At 38.1% G+C, this 21,840-nt stretch overlaps 1 protein-coding gene across 1 annotated transcript; it reads right to left on the bottom strand.

Annotated features, from left to right (window-relative positions):
• Window positions 1–2,702: 2,702 nt before the first annotated feature.
• Window positions 2,703–7,163, bottom strand: gltpd2a (glycolipid transfer protein domain containing 2a). The gene is made up of 4 exons (XM_079802352.1): window positions 7,018–7,163; window positions 6,806–6,876; window positions 6,556–6,731; window positions 2,703–4,145 (listed from the first exon to the last, which is right to left on the bottom strand). Exons 1-4 carry the CDS (start codon window positions 7,100–7,102, stop codon window positions 3,587–3,589), a joined length of 891 nt encoding a protein of 296 aa, XP_079658478.1. The 5' UTR covers window positions 7,103–7,163; the 3' UTR covers window positions 2,703–3,586.
• Window positions 7,164–21,840: the final 14,677 nt, after the last annotated feature.

Raw genomic sequence — 21,840 nt, 5'->3', positions numbered from 1 at the left:
ACGGCCTGACGTAATCTCCTTAGAATTTCCTCAAGTTTACTTCAAAATGTAAAACAAAAATATAGATAATGTTTTCAGTTATATTCTATTACATTGGAACCTAGATATAACAATGTATAAATTTGTAATCTTACAGTACATATTAGTACGTTTTCGGTTTTGTACCTTAGGGCAGTGTTTCCCAACCTTTTTTCAGTCATGGCACCCTTTGAAAATGTTCTCCATTTTGTGGCTTCCCCTCGCATGCGTTACGCTAGGGGTATAACGGTACAGATTGCTCACGGTTCGGTTTGTATCACGGTTTTAGGTTCACCGTTTCGGTATGGTTCAGTATTTGCTATGTTCAGGGAAAAAAGGACTACTTTCAAATAAAAAAATAATAAGAAGAAGAACAAATATTTTAAATACAAGCAGCAGCACAAATAAATACTATTGAGCAAAGATACTAATAAAATAAACTATGCTTTTCAGGTTTTTCAGGTACGTCTAACATTAGTTTTCAGGTACAGAAATTGATCAAATGTAAAATAGTAGGGGTGTAACGATTCGTTTTAACAACGATTCGATTCGTATGACGATTTGAGGTTGTCGATACAATTCAAGGACGATATTGGTTCATTTAGAACGATACGATCCGAAACGATTCAGTGACTTGAAATCGATTCAGTAACTTTTTAGCCAAAAATTGTGTGACTGAAATAAACATCTGGATACTGGTCAGTGCAGGTGAAGTTTCCTAGATTCCTGTTGTTTCTTGTAAGGGAATCAGGTATCAATTAATTATGGATATAAACAAACAAGTAAACAACAATTAAAGGCAAATGCATTCAAATTTTATTTGAATAAAGTGCAACCAACAGTTTAGGTTGAATTAACAGGAAGTTAACCTTTTCTGCTCTCATTTTCAATTTTCAATACATGTTCAATAAAAGCACAGTAAGTGCAACCAACATTTCAACAGCAGGTTAACCTGCTACTTCTGCTTTTGTTTTCCAACATAAAAATATTACAATATTAGTATAAAAAATAAAGTGCAACTAACTACTCTTCAGGTTTAATTAATAGTAGGTTTACCTGCTACTTTTGCTGTTGTTTTACAACATTAAAATAATACAAATACAATATTAATATCAAAAATAAAGTGCAACCAACATTTCTTCAGGTTGAATAAACTGGCTGAACCTGCTACTACTCTCAGTTTAATAAACAAACAATATTTAACAAAGATAAAATGTAACCAACTACTCTTCAATGACTCTACAGATTTCTTTTTCAAAAAATATCAACATGATCTGACCGCAGCTTCTCTGTGCGTTCACTATGTCTCCAGCAGTGCTAAAACTCGCTCTGCTGGCACACTGGTGTCAGGAATTCACAGGTAACATTTAGCAAGGGTTGAAAGTACAGGTAACGTTAGCTCTTTCTCCTGGTGGCTTGATAATTTCTCGCACGTTGGCTTCTCTGTCATCCGCCATGCTATGTTTTGTTTTCTTAGCGCTGCTGCTGGTGCGAGGATGTCACAGATGGGCAGACTTAATCGAGTAACGTTTAACGGCTTTATCATTAAAAGTGCTAAGAAAAAATATCCATATAAAGTCTGACGTGCTTAAATCCAATGCGTTATTTCCCATGATCGATACAATCGATTGATTACCTTTTAAAACGATGTTTGATCGATATATGTCGTCCGGAAGGCCATCTTGCCGAGCACAGATCGATGTAGTTAGATCATAGGAAAATAAATCGATACATCGATGTAGTAGATGAATCGTTACACCCCTATAAAATAGCATTGCATATTTGACTGTATAAATTAAAGATTAATCCTATTAAACTTACAAAAGCTATTCAATCAAGAGCAGTGAGTGATGTCCTTGTCTTTTGTTGTTTGACATTAAACAGACAGCAGTAAAGGCTACTGCCCCTTTAAGACCTAATGCTACTGCCTCTTTAAGACCTAATGCTCAGATATGCGTCGTCTTTCTCGACTGTATATAGTTCACTTAAGGCATATACAGACTATGTCTGCTAGAATACTCATCAAGATGGACATGTTGACATACTTTTTGTGTGAGTTTGTCCGTTCAAGAGCAAGACTTGAAAGAGAACTCAATATTTGCGCGCTGTGAGACGTGTGCGCGCTCTCGGATAAGTGCAAAGAGACACATTTTCTCACGGCGCGCACGACTTCTCATTCGCGTCCTCTGGCGCTACACCCGGGTGATGACAGCGAAAATTACTGGCCATATTCTAACATACGGCAGCACTAGCATGCATTGAACAAAGTTTAAAAAGAGAGAATTATTTGAAAAATGAGAAGGACTTTTACACGGCACCCCTGCTCTCGTCAGACGGCACCCCGGTTGGGAAACACTGCCTTAGGGTACCGCCCCAGTGAAAGCAATGTACCTTTTTTTCTGACAGTGTAGCGTGTCTCTTGAGATCAGAAGAGTGAGGTATACACGCACAGTAACTACTAGCTGACCTCTGTTACACTCACCCCCTTAAACCTCACTCCCATCCGGGTCACGGCACCAATGTAACCCCTCCTGTTCAAACCGCCCGCTCCAAGCGGGAGTCGAACCGCTAGCGTCAGTCGCTAGAGCGTCTCTTGAGATTAGAGGAGTGAGGTTTACTACTAGCTGGCCTCCGTTACACGTGCTCCAGAAAAAAAGTTCACACAGATTTGAGAAGGCAGATCTGAAGTTTGTTTTCTTTATTTTACAAAAGAACAAAGTTTTGTTTTGATTGTAAGTGGACACAGACAGATCCTTTACAGTTTCAAATTATGTATTGCTTTTGTATGACCATCAATATGTATGTGTTTTAAGTCTATTTTTCTGCTATGTGGTAGAAATTTCCAGCAAAACGTGTTGGTGTGTTTGTCGCCCCCAGAGATGAGCAGAAGCAGCTCTACTCCCCTCTAACACTTACAGGCTTACAGACAAGAAAAAAAGAAAACAGGGAGACACAGAGTCAGAAAACTCAGGCTGATAAGATTTATCATAAATAATTTAACAAAACACAGTAAAACAGTGACATCTAGTGTACAAATAAGTGACGAGGCGCACTATTTTCACAGATCACAGATGAAAAGGCACTCAAATAAGGTGTTAGGATACACGAGATCTATGTTGTGTGGAAGTGTTAAAGCTACACTGTGTAACATTTTTAGTTTATTCTTAGCTAAAAACACTTAGTTCTTTCAAACATATATGTGCTCATTAATGTATATTTACTTCTTTCAAGTAATAAAGTATTCTTGTAAGTTTATAATATGCCATTGTAAATACATACGGGTGAGGGTTCGAATGCGGGTCGGCATGTTGCCCCTCCATCTTGAAAGTACATTAGCCAAAGAGGGACATACCCGTAAATTCAAGCTTCGCCTTTCGTGTTTTAACACTCGATGGCTCCGTGTCGAATGTGGACGAGGTCGAACTGGAAGCCATATTAATCTTGGACTAAATCGGCCACCGTAGGAGTTAAAACGAAATCAGAATTGAGAGGAACAGAAACTAATATTCACTGGATGCTCATATACCTTTTCACCACTAGATGGGGGAAAATATCACACAGTGTAGCTTTAAGGCAGATCCAGCATGTTCCTGATCTCCAGCTCTCTCTGTGTCCGTTGGTGAATTTCTCGGATCGCCTCGATGATGATGCGCATCACAGGCTCCGCCTCTTCCTGCGTCCGCACACACACCAGCTGCAGGAAGACTTTGCGGTCAGGCATCGCCCGAAACACCAGCTCGGCCGCGCGCTGAATAAGCCAGGGATGATGTGGCGCCAAAACCTCCAGGTACGCGTCGCGGCACAATTCGCCCATGCTCAGCCCCTCGGGCTCCGTGGCCAGCTTCTCCAGCAGCAGCTGTAACCATAGCAACGAGCGATGGAGGCGGAGCAACGTCCGACTCCCGGACGGCGTTTGACTGTCGAAGGAGACCACGCCCCTCTCCAGCTCCGCCTCTAGCATGGAGCGCACGGAGCGGTAGGCGTGGTGAGGGGGCGGGGCTTCACCCTGGGCATCTCCAGGCGCAGCGATGGAAGATTCTTCCAGTGAGAGCTGTCGGATGAGTGTGAGCTTCTCCTCGACTTTATGAGTGAAAAAGCCCACCAGAGGGCCCAGAGCCTCCATGAACCTGCAGCATAAACACAACATCAGTCATCTCATGAACGGTGCATAGGTCAAGTCAGCTTTATTTCTCCAGCGCTCCTCACACACAGATGCTTCAGAGCAGCTTTAAAGAGCTAAAGTACGTCTTTGATTGAGTCATTTCTGTTGTAAAAACTGATTTCAAAATGTAAAAACGCATGTTAAAAAAATATATTGCACAAAATGTAAATATTAGAATTACAAGTGTGAATCAAAATATTAAAAGCGCATTTTTAAATAACAAGCATGATTTCATCTCTGTCTTAGTGTGTGTTTTGGTCATAATTTAGACTTTTTTTTAAATCTAATTTCTCACAATTAGGACTTTTAAGTCATAATTTTGACTTTAAATACAACATTTTGAATTTCGACTGTTCATCTCACAATGACTCAGCATGTCATATTTCTGACTTGTTATCTAAGTCTGAGGACTTTTAAAATCATATTTTTCCGTGTTTTTCGAGAAACGCGAGTGTCATCGCAGGACCTTGGACAAAGACACCGCATGCCAGTTTTCAAGTCAGTCGGAATGGCCGTTTTCTAGCTAGTTTTCGGGGGGGTTTTCGCCGCGTCCTTTTACACACGGCCACAGAGCCCATACACAGGTGTAGCAGGTTTGGTGAAATTATCTCATTCTGTTCAGCAGTTATAGCTGTTTTAGGAAAAGTGGCCACGCTCGACTCCAGCGATTGGATTGTTTTAACCCAATGATTGGGCTATTTTAACCCAGCAATTGGACTGTTTTAACCCAGCAATTGGACTGTTTTAACCCAGCAATTGGGCTGTTTTAACACAGCGATTGGATTGTTTTAACCCAACGATTGGGCTGTTTTAACCCAGCAATTGGACTGTTTTAACCCAGCAATTGGGCTGTTTTAACCCAGCGATTGGGCTGTTTTAACCCAGCGATTGGGCTGTTTTAACCCAGCGATTGGACTGTTTTAACCCAGCAATTGGGCTGTTTTAACCCAGCGATTGGGCTGTTTTAACCCAGCGATTGGGCTGTTTTAACCCAGCGATTGGACTGTTTTAACCCAGCAATTGGACTGTTTTAACCCAGCGATTGGACTGTTTTAACCCAACGATTGGACTGTTTTAACCCAACGATTGGGCTGTTTTAACCCAGCGATTGGGCTGTTTTAACCCAGCGATTGGGCTGTTTTAACGCAGCGATTGGACCGTTGTAACCCAACGATTGGACTGTTTTAACCCAGCGATTGGGCTGTTTTAACCCAGCGATTGGGTTGTTTTAACCCAGCGATTGGGCTGTTTTAACCCAGCGATTGGGTTGTTTTAACCCAGCGGTTGGGTTGTTTTAACCCAACGATTGGGCTGTTTTAACCCAGCGATTGGGTTGTTTTAACCCAGCGGTTGGGTTGTTTTAACCCAACGATTGGACAGTTTTAACCCAACGATTGGGCTGTTTTAACCCAGCGATTGGGTTGTTTTAACCCAGCGGTTGGGTTGTTTTAACCCAGTGATTGGGCTGTTTTAACCCAGCGGTTGGGTTGTTTTAACCCAGTGATTGGGCTGTTTTAACCCAGCGATTGGGCTGTTTTAACCCAACGATTGGACTGTTTTAACCCAGCGATTGGGCAGTTTTAACCCAGCGATTGGGCTGTTTTAACCCAGCGATTGGGCTGTTTAAATCTAGTGATTGGGTTGTTTTAACCCAGCGATTTTGTTGTTTTAAGGCAGCAAACATTTCTCCAAGCGATTGGGCTGTTTTAACCCAGCGATTGTTTTTTTTTAACCCAGCAATTGGGCTGTTTTAACCCAGCGATGGGTTGTTTTAACCCAGTGATTGGGTTGTTTTAACCCAGCAATTCGACAGTTTTAACCCAGCGATTGGGCTGTTTTAACCCAGCAATTCGACTGTTTTAACCCAGCAATTGGGCAGTTTTAACTCAGCGATTGGGCTGTTTTAATCCAGTGATTGGGCTGTTTTAACCCAGCAATTGGGCTGTTTTAACCCAGCGATTTTGTTGTTTTAAGCAAACATTTCTCCAAGTGATTGGGTTGTTTTAAGCAAACATTTAACCCAGCGATTGGGTTGTTTTAAGCAAACATTTAACCCAGGGTTCAAACAACCCAATTGCTGAGTTTTTCCATTTTCAACCCAACTTGTTTATAACCCAGCATTTTTTAGAGTGTGCTACTTTTGATCGCTGTAGCGCCACCATCAGGCCGATCGCAGCGAACCTGGGTGGAGTTGTAGACAGGGCTGCTACTACCATCCCTCAAAGTTTCACGGTTTGGTGTTCCCGATCACTTTTCGGGGTGAATGCTGATCCTCGGCTATTACTATTGGGTTTCAGTGCCACGCTCTAGAACCCCTTGAACACCAGAACTGAATGAGCCCATCCCTGAGAGCTACAGCTGTAAGATCCTCATACTTGATCAGCTCCTCCCAGCACAGCAGGTAGGGCTCCAGCAGCACGTCGGAGGCGGGGCCGAGGGCGGAGCTTAGATGCCGGTGGAGGCGGGACACCTGGAACGGCTCTCCAGCACACTCTCTGATGATGTCATTTCCTCCAAGCGCACCAGCTTCAGTAACAGCAGGCCGGACCACCTGGACAGAGAGAGTGTGTCAGTCAAAGAGTAGCGGTTCATGAGATATATCTGTGATGCAGAGTCACTTCTCACCGCTCTGGTGTGTGTGAACACACTCAGACAAGGCCGCCACGACTGCTCACAATCCTGAATGGTTCCCTGAGCTGAGGAGAAACAGTGAAGCGCGGTTATTCAAGCTCGAGGGGTGTGTGTGTGTGTGTGTGTGTGTGTGTGTGTGTGTGTGTGTGTGTGTGTGTGTGTGTGTGTGTGTGTGTGTGTGTGTGTGAAAGGTTGCATTTACTCACGCAGCCACAGTGAGCTGAGAAACAGCAGCAGACTCAGCGTGACCGCGGTCAACACACACCTCCGCGGACGACATCGCAGCCCCATGGCAATAACGTCTCCTCGAGTCTCGGCTAACGCTCCTAATGAACACAGGCCAGCTCAAATCAGCATGACCTTTGAACTGCTGTGCGTGTCACTGATTCAGGCTTGTGTAAAGGTCGAGCTGAACTGAAAACACACTTTCACTCGGACTGAGGTCACAGATAATCTGAATTTTAGAAAATAGAATTACAATAGGGACATTTCATTTGTCGATATGAATTTATCCATATGGATTATTTCCAGAAATCAGGGTTATTGACATTCACCAAAAGTTAAAAATATATATTTTTTATTACTAATAAAATAAATGTAAACTGAAATATGATAAAATATAAAACTAAACATGTTTTCTCATTTCGTTTTAACCCAGCGATTGGGCTGTTTTGATCCAGCGATTGGGCTGTTTTAACCCAGCGATTGGGCTGTTTTAACCCAGCGATTGGGCTGTTTTAACCCAGCGATTGGGCTGTTTTAACCCAGCGTTTGGGTTGTTTTAATCCAGCGATTGGGCTGTTTTAATCCAGCGATTGGGCTGTTTTAACCCAGCGATTGGGCTGTTTTAACCCAGCGATTGGGCTGTTTTAACCCAGCGATTGGGCTGTTTTAACCCAGCGATCGGGCTGTTTAACCCAGCGATTGGGCTGTTTAATCCAGCGATTGGGCTGTTTTAACCCAACGATTGGGCTGTTTTAACCCAGCGATTGGGCTGTTTAACCCAGCGATTGGGCTGTTTTAACCCAGCGATTGGGCTGTTTAATCCAGCGATTGGGCTGTTTTAACCCAACGATTGGGCTGTTTTAACCCAGCGATTGGGCTGTTTAACCCAGCGATTGGGCTGTTTTAATCCAGCGATTGGGCTGTTTTAACCCAACGATTGGGCTGTTTTAACCCAGCGATCGGGCTGTTTAACCCAGCGATTGGGCTGTTTAATCCAGCGATTGGGCTGTTTTAACCCAACGATTGGGCTGTTTTAACCCAGCGATCGGGCTGTTTAACCCAGCGATTGGGCTGTTTAATCCAGCGATTGGGCTGTTTTAACCCAACGATTGGGCTGTTTTAACCCAGCGATTGGGCTGTTTAACCCAGCGATTGGGCTGTTTTAACCCAGCGATTGGGCTGTTTTAAACCAGCGATTGGGCTGTTTTAACCCAGCGATTGGGCTGTTTTAACCCAACGATTGGGCTGTTTTAACCCAGCGATTGGGCTGTTTTAACCCAACGATTGGGCTGTTTTAACCCAGCGATTGGGCTGTTTTAACCCAGCGATTGGCCTGTTTTAACCCAGCGATTGGGCTGTTTTAACCCAGCGATTGGGCTGTTTTATTCCAGTGATTGGGTTGTTTTAACCCAGCGATTGGGCTGTTTTAACCCAGCGATTGGGCTGTTTTAACCCAGGGATTGGGCTGTTTTAACCCAGCGATTGGGCTGTTTTAACCCAGGGATTGGACTGTTTTAACCCAGCGATTGGGCTGTTTTATTCCAGCGATTGGGTTGTTTAAACCCAGCGATTGGGCTGTTTTAACCCAGGGATTGGGCTGTTTTAACCCAGCGATTGGGCTGTTTTAACCCAGCGATTGGACTGTTTTAACCCAACGATTGGGCTGTTTTAACCCAGCATTTGGGCTTTTTTAATCCAGCGATTGGGCTGTTTTAACCCAGCGATTGGACTGTTTTAACCCAACGATTGGGCTGTTTTAACCCAGCATTTGGGCTTTTTTAACCCAGCGATTGGGCTGTTTTAACCCAGCGATTGGGCTGTTTTAACCCAGCGATTGGGCTGTTTTAACCCAGCGATTGGGCTGTTTTAACCCAGCGATTGGGCTGTTTTAACCCAGCGATTGGGCTGTTTTAATCCAGCGATTGGGCTGTTTTAACCCAGCGATTGGGCTGTTTTAACCCAGCATTTGGGCTTTTTTAATCCAGCGATTGGGCTGTTTTGACCCAGGGATTGCATTGTTTTAACCCAACGATTGGGCAGTACTTTCGCTTAGTACTAAAATAAACTAAAACTGAAATAAAAAATTATAAAAAGGAAAAAAATTACAAAAAGCAAAATTATTAAAAACATAACCTAACTAAAATGAAAATAATGTAATATATTTATGCATTTAAAATATGAATAATATATGATACTACCATAAAACTGCAAGAAACTTTACATTAAATTAATTATCAATGTTTGAAATGCAAAAACTTCACAAATTATGATTTATTATATTTAATAAATAAACCTTGTGCATCAATTTGAATTAAAAAATTTTTTTATTACAATTCAAGGCAATATTTCTTATTTTCGTTTCGCTTGAAGTACTAAAAAAAACTAAAACTGAAATAAAAAATTATAAAAAGGAAAAAAATTACAAAAAGCAAAATTATTAAAAACATAACCTAACTAAAATGAAAATAATTTAATATATTTATGCATTTAAAACATTAATAATAAATTATACTACAATAAAACTGCAACAAAATTTACATTATATTAATAATCAATGTTTGAAATGCAGAAACTGTGAATTATACTTTATTATATTTAATAAATAAACCATGATTATTTTATGGACCAAAATGCTTCATTTTGAATTTAAGAAAACAGAATTACAATTCATATATGCTAGTTCATATTTGTCGATATGAATTTATCCATAAATATATGGATTATTTCCAGAAATCAGGGTTATCATCATTCACCAAAAACATAAAAAACATTTTCATGACTTGAAATAAAATAAATGTAAACTGAAATATAATAAAATATAAAACTAAACATGTTTTCTCATTTCATTAGCTTTAAGTACTAATAACAAACTAAAACTGAAATAAAAATGAATAAAAAACATTTAAAAATCATAAAAATTACAAAAAACATTCCTAAAATGAAAATAATGTTATATATTTATGCATTTAAAATATGAATAATATATGATACTACCATAAAACTGCAAGAAACTTTACGTTATATTAATAATCAATGTTTGAAATGCAAAAACTTCACAAAATATGCTTTATTATATTTAATAAATAAACCTTGTGCATCAATTTGAATTTTAAAATGTTTTATTACAATTCATACATGCGTAGTTCAGTAATACATTACATTTGTCGATATGAATTTATCCATAAATATATGGATTATTTCCAGAAATCAGGCTTATTATCCTTCACCAAAACTTAAAAATAAAACGTTTTCATGACTTGAAATAAAATAAAAGTAAACTGAAATATAATAAAATATAAAAGACATGTTTTATTTCAGCTAGTTTTAGAAATATTTCTCATTTCGTTTAGCTTTAAGTACTAAAGTAAACTAAAACTGAAATAAAAATGAATAAAAAAAACTATTTTTAAAAATCATAAAAATTACACTAAAATGAAAATAATGTAATATATTAATACATTTACAATATTAATAATAAATGAAACTACAGTAAAACTGCAAGACATTTAACATTATATTAATAATCAATGTTTGAAATGCAGAAATCACAAATTATGCTTTATTATATTGAATAAATAAACCATGATTATTTTATAGACCAAAATGCTTCTCTTACCAGAACTTTATTTTAATTGTAAATTGTAGATGTTGATTGTTAAGAGTATTCAAAATTGAATAAATAGACTAAATTAATCAAATGTATTGGTTTTCACATATTTTGGAAATATGGAAATATGTGTGACAGCATTGAATATGTATTGAAGTGCAATTTTAGCAAATAAACATCCAATGCGTCATGGCCACACACTCACTGTTGAAATAAGACAAACACACACATCGACTGAGCTTTTATTATTATATTTTGATCTGATATTACACACACACACACACACACTATTAAAACACTGAAGAATGACATCACCACAGGAGGGTGGAGCTTAGCGCTGACAGACAGCTCAATCAGCCAATGACAGAGCACCTGTCTGCGCACTCTAAAAAATACTGGGTTGTTTTTAACCCAAATGCTGGGTTCAGAGCCTGCTGGGTCATTTTATTGGGTCACCCTGTGCAGAGCAATGCACCGGAGCAACAGTGGAACTTAACTTAAGTTTGAAGTGTGTTACTCAATGTGTTTTATGATTGTAAAGGACACTGACATGAACTGTTCCTGTACTATAGCGTACTTCTGTCCAACATATGGCTGGGTTGCCAAATAACCCAGAAATGGCTGTTTTTAACCCATCATTTTTTAGAGTGCTGAGTGTTAGTGCAGTTTGGATCGACTCCCTCCTGATTCTGAAACACAATTTAAATATATATGTATAAATACCAGTGGAAGTAGAGATTATATAAAATATAACGTGATCAATTAAACATACTTATAAAAATATATAGCCTATACAGTTTTGATGCTTCAAACTTCTAATGAAAAACTGTGCTTTATCACATGGTACTATGATATACACCTGATCAGGCATAACATTATGACCGGTGAATAACACTGATGATCTCTGTTAGTGGGTGGGATATATTAGGCAGCAAGTGAACATTTCGTCCTCAGAGTTGATGTGTTAGAAGCAGGAAAAATGGACAAGAGTAAGGATTTGAGTGAGTACAGCCTTTCATGGAAACGGTATTCCCTGGTGGCTGTGGCTCTTTCAGCAGATAATGCTCCGCCACAAAGCACAAATGCTTCAGGAATGGTTTACACGACACCGTTTTCAAAAAGGAAACTGTATGTGTTTTGGCCGTTGATTTACACAACAACAGCGTTTGGTGGCCTGAAAACGCAATCTTTCAAAATCGGGTTTCAAAAAGTTATCGAATTTGTGAAAACGGTGAAGTCATGCACATGCATATTACGTTTTCAGACGCGCTGTTAATTTACAAAATGACATCGCCATCTACTGGCCTGGCAATGGCATACAGCGCATTTAGTCGTTTTTGCAGATCATTGTGAACGGGATCGTTTTGACAAAATTGTCATCTGTACACGGAAAAAGCAAAGGAAAAACTTTTCCGATTTTAATACATCGTTGAAGTGTAAACATACCATTTGAAAACATACAAATTTTGCATTTTCAGGCCCTCGAAACACCGGTGTCGTGTAAATAAATGGCCAAAAAACAAATACAAAGTTTACCGTTTGTAGTTGAAAACCCTGTTTTGTAAACGGTCCCTGAATCGGTGAAGTTCTCAACTCAAAACTCATCTCTTGATAAACGTCTCTTTCAGACACTTCCAATGTTTTAACTCAATATTTAAAGCTACATTGTGTAACTTTTTTAGTTTATTCTTAGCTAAAAACACTTAGTTCTTTCAAAAATATATGTGCTCATTAATGTATATTTACTTATTTCAAGTAATAAAGTATTCTCGTAAGTTTATAATATGCCATTGAAAATACATACGGGTGAGGGTTCGAATGCGGGTCGCCATGTTGCCCCTCCATCTCGAAAGTACATTAGCCAAAGAGGGACATACCCGTGAATTCAAGCTTCGCCTTTGGCGTTTTAACACTCGATGGCACCGTGTCGAATGTGGACGAGGTCGAACTGGAAGCCATATTAATCTTGGACTAAATCGGCCACCGTAGGAGTTAAAACGAAATCGGAATTGAGAGGAAGGGAAACTAAAATTTACTGGATGGTCATATACCTTTCCACCACTAGATGGGGGAAAATATCACACAGTGTAGCTTTAAAACATAATTAGTTTTATAATTTATTTTTTATTTTTTAGAAAGTAATCCAATAAAGTTAAAATTAAAATGTCAATATAACTTGAGATAAAAGAAGTTTAAATGAATTTTAATATAGTGACAAACTGAACTGGAGACATTAGATAATAAAAACACCGCTATTAACCAAAAAACAGCAATCTTTACTATATTGTGCTGGATTTTATTTATTTAAAAAAAATTTAATTATAGAACTTGTCAAAAAATCACTAGGCTACATAAAACAGGCACTAAAGTGGACACAATATTATAATGTTATGCCTGATCTGTGTATACCAATGCACTAGATATTATGTTGCTCGTGTACCTTGGAAGTTAAATAATATTCATTTCAAATGAACTGACGTTTAGAGTGGTGTAGATTTGCTACTCTCTCTGTGTGTGTGTGTGTGTGTGTGTTGAGTTTATATTTATTCATGTTCTCTCAGGTGTGTCTCACCTGTCGTCCTCGTCCCCAGAACACAATTTTCGGTCCCTTGGGTGCAGAGACGTGTTTGAGCGCGTGAGGCTGCGTCAGCTCTTTCAGCAACTCTGGGCTGCTCAAACTCACTGCAGGAGGAAAACAGACAGAGAGAGAGTAGGGTTTATACAGCATAATTATGACAATTATTGCTTAGTATGTTACAAATGTTTAATATCATATTAAAGGTGCCATTTGATACAACATTTTAAATTGTTCTCTGATATCTACATAGATGGTTTGTGGGTTAGGTAAAGGCAAAAATACTCGAGATACGGTTTTACAGGTCCGTTTACAACCCTAGAAATTGTCCCTAGAATGAAATGGGCTGTTATTGCCGTATTCGGAAGGGCCATGACTCATGAATAATAATGCTAAGCTCTGCTCTGATTGGCTGTTGCACAGCGAACGATGGAGAGATTAGGCATTCAACCGTATATGTTTGAGATGAAGATACAGATTTTGAAGAACAACCAATTGTTCTGAGACTGGAAATAGACGCTTCTGAGTGGGACGTTTTTCAGTAAGAACCTGCTTAGGATCGGACCATAGACTGTAAAACAATATGATTGCGCAATCATATTGTTTTACAGTCTATGGTCCGATCCTAAGCAGGTTCTTACTGAAAAACGTCCCACTCAGAAGCGTCTATTTCCACGTCGAAAACGTCACGCAAGACATAGGCGGAAGTACCGCCCCCGTGTTTACAAAGCGCACATGCGAAGTTTAATACAAACGTCCTTTAACAAAAAAAAAAAAAGTCAAACAACGACGTCAGACGATTTAAAAGTTGAAGTGTTTTTGGTAAAGGGAGTTTGTATTAGTCCTCGCACGTTCGCTTGGGACAGTGCTTCTGTCTACATCTTGTGTGACATTTTCGACGTGGTTGCGCAATCACTAGCACGTCGCAGAGCAGCGCAAGATGAGCAATTTAGGTTAAAAAGTATATTTATTTATTTATTTAAATAGTAAAGTAAAATATCAGGGAATCATTTCATTTTGAAGTGAACTCATCCTTTAACTCGGCGGCCATCTTTGAAACGCCTCTCGGGCATGCAAGTGCAGCTCCTGTCTCTTTGAATGGGGAAACATCGAATTCTCCAAAACTGTTAAGGCTACGATTAAATTTCATATTTGAAATCACCAATGAAATCTGACCACAACCGTCTCATAAAATGCTTGAAAAATGACAAATGTTTCTATAGCAACCGGAGCTGCAGTGACACAATGACTAATCAACGATTGGCTCTTTAATTTAGAAGGCGGGGCTTATTCGCCATATTCTCCCATTCATAAGTAATCGAAGTGCGCTGTCTTCCCAGTGTTGCCAACTTTGCGACTTTTCAGACCCCGTTAAAGACTTTTTTTTTCTCCGAAAAAGTGCCTTGCGACAAATCTAGCGACTTTTTGGACTTGGTCTTTATTGGACAGTCGGCTATATTGTATTATTTTAAATTACAGTACGTGAGCACGGATTAGGAGATGAAACACATTAGGTAGGCAGAACGCACGTACGACGTGGTGATGTCACGGATATGCTAATTGCCGACGTCATCTAGCGTCTTTTTGGACAGGCTTTAACTACTTTTCCTTTGAAAATAGTTGCCAAAACTGCGTCTTCCTATTTATAAAGTCTTTGATAACGTCCACTATGTTTTCGGACACCACTACAAATGGCTGTCCCTTCAAATAGTGCCCTATTTAATGGGGGTCGATTTCGGATTCATCCTATGTTTCTCAGAAGTCATCCCAGTTGGGTAAACTTCTCTAGCGGTGAATGAGAGACTACATTAAATATATTTCTCGTGTTCCCAGTTGCTCAAATAGCAACAGAGAAACTCCACAATAGTGTTTTAACAACTTTCAAAACAGGGAAAAATAGACAGAGATAACGGCAGACGGAAGAGAGAGACCATCACTCCCACAGCAGGTTAGAAACACCCTCACAGCAGCATTAACTAGTGTTTTTTGTCATTTGATGCACATAATGTTATACATTTATAAATATATATACATAAAAAATGTAAATATAAAAAACGTTGGAGGATTTGCGATGCTGATGACCGTTAAAACGCATCATCAGTGTGTGAAAAAGGTCCGTTCACTCACTCGGCGGTTCAGCAGATGTTGACCGGGGGGGCGTGGCTTTGGTTGGAGTTGTGGGCGGAGTTACATGAACAGTCTGTCATAGAGAGAGGCAATCGGATGAAATCACTGGAGGTTATTTCATGTTTTATCATTAAGAGAGAGTTTCTCTTACCTTACTTTCTTCCATCGCTGGTCAACCATGCGCTCACAATTCTGATCGATTCAAGTTATAAAAGACAAGACAGATGGACAAATGATGTGTGTATTAGGCTAGTGGTCGCGTTGACTTTTCTTCACAGCGGATTCAGCATCAACCACCGAAACACTTAAAGGTACTAAACAGTTGTTTTAGCAGTTACTGTATTTATAAATCTATATTTGATCCGGTCGCTGTGAGAAACTGGTTCACTCGTCCTTCACCGTGACCAGCTTAAAGTCTCAATTATTCTGCAGCGAAATTAATCATTTACTTACTTTATGGCTCTAAAGTCCACTGAAAACACCCTGAGAAAAAACCCCAGTCCGTATTACACAATTTCTGAAGCTTTTTTTCCACTAATATCTCACTAATAATAATAAACAGGTCAGAGAAAAAGTTGTGCGAACCGAACACTTCAGATAGGCCTATTTATGTTCGAGCATAAAGAAGTAGAAGAAAACACTTAATTTTAATCCGTTGACTATTTCTATAATCATACAGGCTACATTAAACGTCCAAATAATTGATTTAATATTCAATATATTTTTACACCAAAATGGAGTTAAATAAATATGTTTGGAGCCAGCCCACATGAAAAAAAATACTATTGTTTTTAAACCATACTATCACTGTAAAAAAAAAAATCAGGTCTCCAATTGAACATTTTCTAGTGAGCGATCACATCTAAAATTTTCAGTTGGCCAAATTTAATTTCTTGAATTTTAATTGAATTAAATTGCATCAATTTACAAAAATTTAATTTGGCCAACTGAAAAAATTAGATGTGATCGCTCACAAAAAAAAACAAAAAAAAAATTGAATTGGAGACCTGATTATTTTATTTTTTTACAGTGTATAGTAAATATACTACAGTATATTATAGTATTACTACACTTTGTTAATTATACTAAATATGAGGCATACTACAATTTACTGTAGTATATTTACGCTCTTTACTAGTAATTTTACTATAATATAGGCTTCTATATTTTTTAATGTGGGCTGCCTCCAATAGTCAACAGCGGAGTGAGAGCTGGGTGTTTAGCTATATTTTTGGGGACAAAACTGAACTAAATATGACAAAACTTTCCTTCTGGGGCATTCTCAATGGTATTCATAAATAAAAATGCAAGCTTTGTTAGTCGTTCTTAGAAATGGTTCTTTGAGATGTGCCCCACCTATGGGGCATGTTGTCACATTTCACTTCCATTCATTCAGGGGAAATCAAGAAAAAAGTTTACACTGTGTTAATGAAACAAAACCACACAATTGTACTAGATATGTGTGAAATTAATGAGGGGGGAAATAAATACTCCCAAGTGGATTTACACAAACTGAGAAAGTCAAAAAGTGTTGGGTTGTGCCTTGCTCTCCTCTACGCATGTGCGCACTCGCATAAAGAAATTAATATACACACAATCAAAATATGAGCATCACAAAGACCCAGTGCGTGCCTCCGCGTGTGTGTGTGTGTGAGGAGGAGCAGGGCTGTGTGGGCATGTTTTCGTGAAATATCAGGACACAAATGTGTATAATGACATGGGTATGACATGGGTATTACAAAAAGAGGGTGAAATATGAGGACGTTCCCCATGTCCTCACTTTTCAAAATGCTTATAAATCATACAGAATGAGGTTTTTTTCACAGAAAGTGAACTGCACAGTCTCCTGTGAGGGTTAGGTTTAGGGGCAGGGGCAGTGTAGGGGGATAGAAAATACGGTTTGTACGGTATAAAAACCATTACGCCTATGGAATGTCCTCACATTTCACAAAAACAAACATGTGTGTGTGCGTGTGTGTGTGTGTGTGCAGTGTCAGCGCCCCCTTGCGGTTGTGCTCAAACTAATCTCAAACACACCTGGGATGCCACTGAAATCGGGTTTTCTGCAACATGCCTCTGGGGCTGAGCTCAGGTGGAATAAGGTTCTTGGTTATCGTTTTGTTAATAAATGTTTTATTAAACTTGTGTCGTCCTTGCACTCTAAATAAATCTTTCTACCCAAATCCTGTGTTGAGCCTTTTGGGTCATTTTTTGGTGGGGTTATTTTTTCAGTATTTGGGTAGTTTTTGTGTTACCCTGATCCTGGGTCAGACGGAGGGTAATGGGGTGAAAACGCCCCCATAATGTTTTTTTCTCTCCAAAATAACCACTAGATAAAATCAAGATACGTTTTTGTTGTTGCTATAAACTATGTTGAAGTTTTCACCGCGAAGTTTACACTGGTGACGTACCTGAGAGGAAAAAGATTTCACGTTAAGTGATATAATTTTGTTTTAAAGTTTGTTGTTTTGCAGAAAATCACAGTTATATATGATATGAGAAGAGCAAGGCCTGTAGTTTGGGAGTACATGTTATTTAAGGAAAATATAATTATATTTTCAGAATGACGATTTGTTTTCCAAACCTAGTCTGTGGGGTAAAACGCCCCCAGGGAGCATCGCTTCCCTCTATCACAAATACTATACCATGGTCTGAACATCACATTCTTTGTTTTTCCATCAGATGTAATCTAAGTGATAGAAAACAAATATTTGGACCTTATATTTAAAAATTACCTCACATTAGCATCAGCTAGCTAGTTAGCCAGCCAGTTAACATCAGCTTTAAAGGTTGATTTTTAAAATGGTTCGTTAATAAATTCTCATATCTATCTACAAATTTTTTTTTTGCTTATCTTTTTAATTTTAAGCTAAAACATTAGGGGTGTAACAATTCGTTTTAACAACGATTCGATTCGTATCACGATTTGAGGTTGTCGATACAATTCAAGGACGATATTGGTTCATTTAGAACGATACGATCCGAAACGATTCAGTGACTTGAAATCGATTCAGTAACTTTTTAGCCAAAAATTGTGTGACTGAAATAAATATCTGGATACTGGTCAGTGCAGGTGAAGTTTCCTAGATTCCTGTTGTTTCTTGTAAGGGAATCAGGTATAAATTAATTATGGATATAAACAAACAAGTAAACAACAATTAATGGCAAATGCATTCAAATTTTATTTGAATAAAGTGCAACCAACAGTTTAGGTTGAATTAACAGGAAGTTAACCTTTTCTGCTCTCATTTTCAATATTCAATACATTTTCAATAAAAGCACAGTAAGTGCAACCAACATTTCAACAGTAGGTTAACCTGCTACTTCTGGTTTTGTTTTCCAACATACAAATATTACAATATTAATATCAAAAATAAAGTGCAACTAACTTCTCTTCAGGTTTAATTAATAGTAGGTTTACCTGCTACTTTTGCTGTTGTGTTTCAACATTAAAATAATATAAATACAATATTAATATAAAAAAAAAGTGCAACTAACTTCTCTTCAGGTTTAATTAATAGTAGGTTTACCTGCTACTTTTGCTGTTGTGTTTCAACATTAAAATAATATAAATACAATATTAATATAAAAAAAAAGTGCAACTAACTTCTCTTCAGGTTTAATTAATAGTAGGTTTACCTGCTACTTTTGCTGTTGTTGTTCAACATTAAAATAATATAAATACAATATTAATATCAAAAATAAAGTGCAACTAACATTTCTTCAGGTTGAATAAACTGGCTGAACCTGCTACTACTCTCAGTAACAAACAATAATTAATAAAAGATAAAATGTAACCAACTACTCTTCAATGACTCAATTACATTTTTTTCCCAAAAATACCAACTGATCAACATGATCTGAGCGCAGAACTCTTCTCTGTGCGTTCACTATGTCTCCAGCAGTGCTAAAGCTCGCTCTGCTGGTACACTGGGGTCAGGAATGCACAGGTAACAAGCAAGGGTTGAAAGTACAGGTAACGTAAGCTCTTTCTCCTGGTGGCTTGATAATTTCTCGCTCGTTGGCTTTTCCTCTGCCATCCGCCATGCTATGTTTTGTTTTCTTAACGCTGCTGCTGGTGCGAGGCGATAATGTCACAGATAGGCAGACTGAATCGAGTAACGTTTGACGCCTTTATCATTAAAAGTGCTAAGAAAAAACATCCATATAAAGTCTGACGTGCTTAAATCCAATGCGTTATTTCCTATGATCGATACAATCGATTGATTACCTTTTAAAACGATGTTAGATCGATACATGTCGTCCGGAAGGCCAAGTTGCCGAGCACAGATCGATGTAGTTAGATCATAGGAATATAAATCGATACATCGATGTAGTAGATGAATCGTTACACCCCTATAAAACATGCTTGTACTCAGATTTTGCTGTAAAAGTATAGACTTGAGCCGCGTTTCCACCGCAGGAACTTTCCCCAGGAACTAGGGACTTTGGGCTGGTACTCAGTGTGTTTCGACCACAGGGTCTAAATTAAGTTCCTGGTAAATATTTCCCCCTCCAAACGGCCCTTTTTCAAAGTTCAGGAACTTTCGGGGGTGGGACTTGGGCGCTGAACATGCTAATTGGTTGAGCTCACACAGCATTTTATTTAAACCGGCATTTTTAAAAGTCTTTTGCGAGGTCCTGCGTTCAGCAAATATCAGTCTTGCTCTTTCTGTCCAATGGCGCGCTTTCGTCTAAGCCATCTCACGGCCAATAGCCGCGTTTCCACCGAAATTACCCGGAACAATTTGTACCTGGAACTTTTTTTACAGGAAAAAAGTATCGTAAAGGCGTATCGTAAAGCTAGATTTAACCTTCAGAGGGGTATCAGACAAGGATGTCCTATCTCACCCTATCTGTTCTTGGCACCATTTTCTCACATTATATTATTAAAAGTGCCTTGAAAGGTATTCTCATTGCAGAAAGGGAGATAACTTTCAGCCAATTAGCAGATGACACTGATCTTTTTTAAAAGATGCCTCTTGGGTCTCCATCAGCACTGTTGAAAGATTTTCAAAAGCTTCAGGTCTTTTTTATATATTTGTCTAAATGTGAACTACTGTCAATTAAAAAATACAACTTATCTACAATGAATAATTTTCAAATTAAAGATAAGATTTCTTATTTAGGCATCTCGATATCCCCTACCCCTCTATTTTACCTCCTGTAGACTCTCTACTTTTTCAGCGGTGGGGAAATATTGCTTTTCATCCACTTCTTCTAATAGATCGATACGTTTATTATTTCTTAATGAAAGTGTGTCAATTCCAAATGTCACAGTTTATTGGAATGCTTTTGTTTCTGATATTCCCTGGAGGAAGGTTTGGCTGATTAATCACTAATAAGATGAGAGAAGTGTCCTTTCGAATTGTCCATCGTGTATATCCTGTTAATGCCTTTTTAAATAAATTTTAAAAAGATATCGATACAAACTGTCCTTTTGTAAACAGCACCCAGAGACTTAGTGCATTTGTTTTGGCATTGCCATTAGTCTAAATTACCGTGGAAAGACTTTTCCCTATTTGTTATTGAGAACATTGACAAGGATTTTTCTTCACTTTGGAAAAACGTTTTGTTTGGAATTGTTAAAAAAGAGCATTTACATAAAAACTAAATATACTTACTTAAACTTTTTATTTTGTTAACCAAATTTGATATACATGAATGTAAATTTTATACATAAATGCAATGTTTTGCTTGTTGAAGTACAATATTTTGGGACTATCTCTAACTCGTGAGACTAAAATGAAAGAAATTAAAGTAAACCCGCAAGAGATTAACTGATCTTCCGTCCATCAGATATCTCACATTTATGTAATCATATTTCCTTTAAATAATTACTTATATACCTTGTGCGGTCCATTTGGGAGTCACACTGGTGGTCTTAGCAGTCAAAAGTGACCGAACCCCTGAAATGTAATTTTTTCAGTAAAATCATTGTAATACATTTTTGTTCAATAATATATTTTCTTTTGCATTTTGCATTTTGAGAGGGTTTTGTGGTACTAATTAATATTTATGAAGGAATTCATATCCATTTTTCCAAAATTCTTAAATTATTTTTCAATTAATGCAGTATTTCATATTAGAGTAGAGTCTAGGCTTTTAAAATCCAAAATTTGCAGAGTATAGAAAGCAAACGTGTAATACCCTGGTGTAACCACTAGATGCCTGTATAGCTCTCTATAAAGCGGCTTGTGAATTTTTTAGACATAATTACATATTTTTATTAGATGGAAGATTTGAATATATATTCAAACAACATTTTTGTCAAGTTTTAGATATGTTTGTTAGAAATAGTGATTTGAAGTGTTAGTTTATGCATTATGATTAGAGTCAAAGAATTTTGAGACCCCTTTTTTTGATTCATTAAAAATGCAATTCATTCAATGCTGTGTTTTTTCTGCATTATTACTGAATTATTGAACGGATTTCACATATTCTCAAAACTTTGCTCTGTGTTACAGACAGCAGTTTATAAGTGTGTGTGAATGG

This window comes from Gobio gobio (assembly GCF_949357685.1).
Source record: "Gobio gobio genome assembly, chromosome: 21".
NCBI lineage: Eukaryota > Metazoa > Chordata > Actinopteri > Cypriniformes > Gobionidae > Gobio > Gobio gobio.
Note: the sequence above shows the minus strand (reverse complement) of the source record. Positions and strands in the feature narration are given on the sequence as shown.

Coding starts and splice junctions, on each gene's coding strand:
- gltpd2a (XM_079802352.1), bottom strand. CDS start 7,102: ATGGGGCTGCGATGTCGTCCGCGGAGGTGTGTGTTGACCGCGGTCACG. Junction 6,732..6,805: donor TGTTCACACACACCAGAGCG/GTGAGAAGTGAC, acceptor CTCTCTGTCCAG/GTGGTCCGGCCTGCTGTTAC. Junction 4,146..6,555: donor TGCTGGGAGGAGCTGATCAA/GTATGAGGATCT, acceptor TTTATGCTGCAG/GTTCATGGAGGCTCTGGGCC.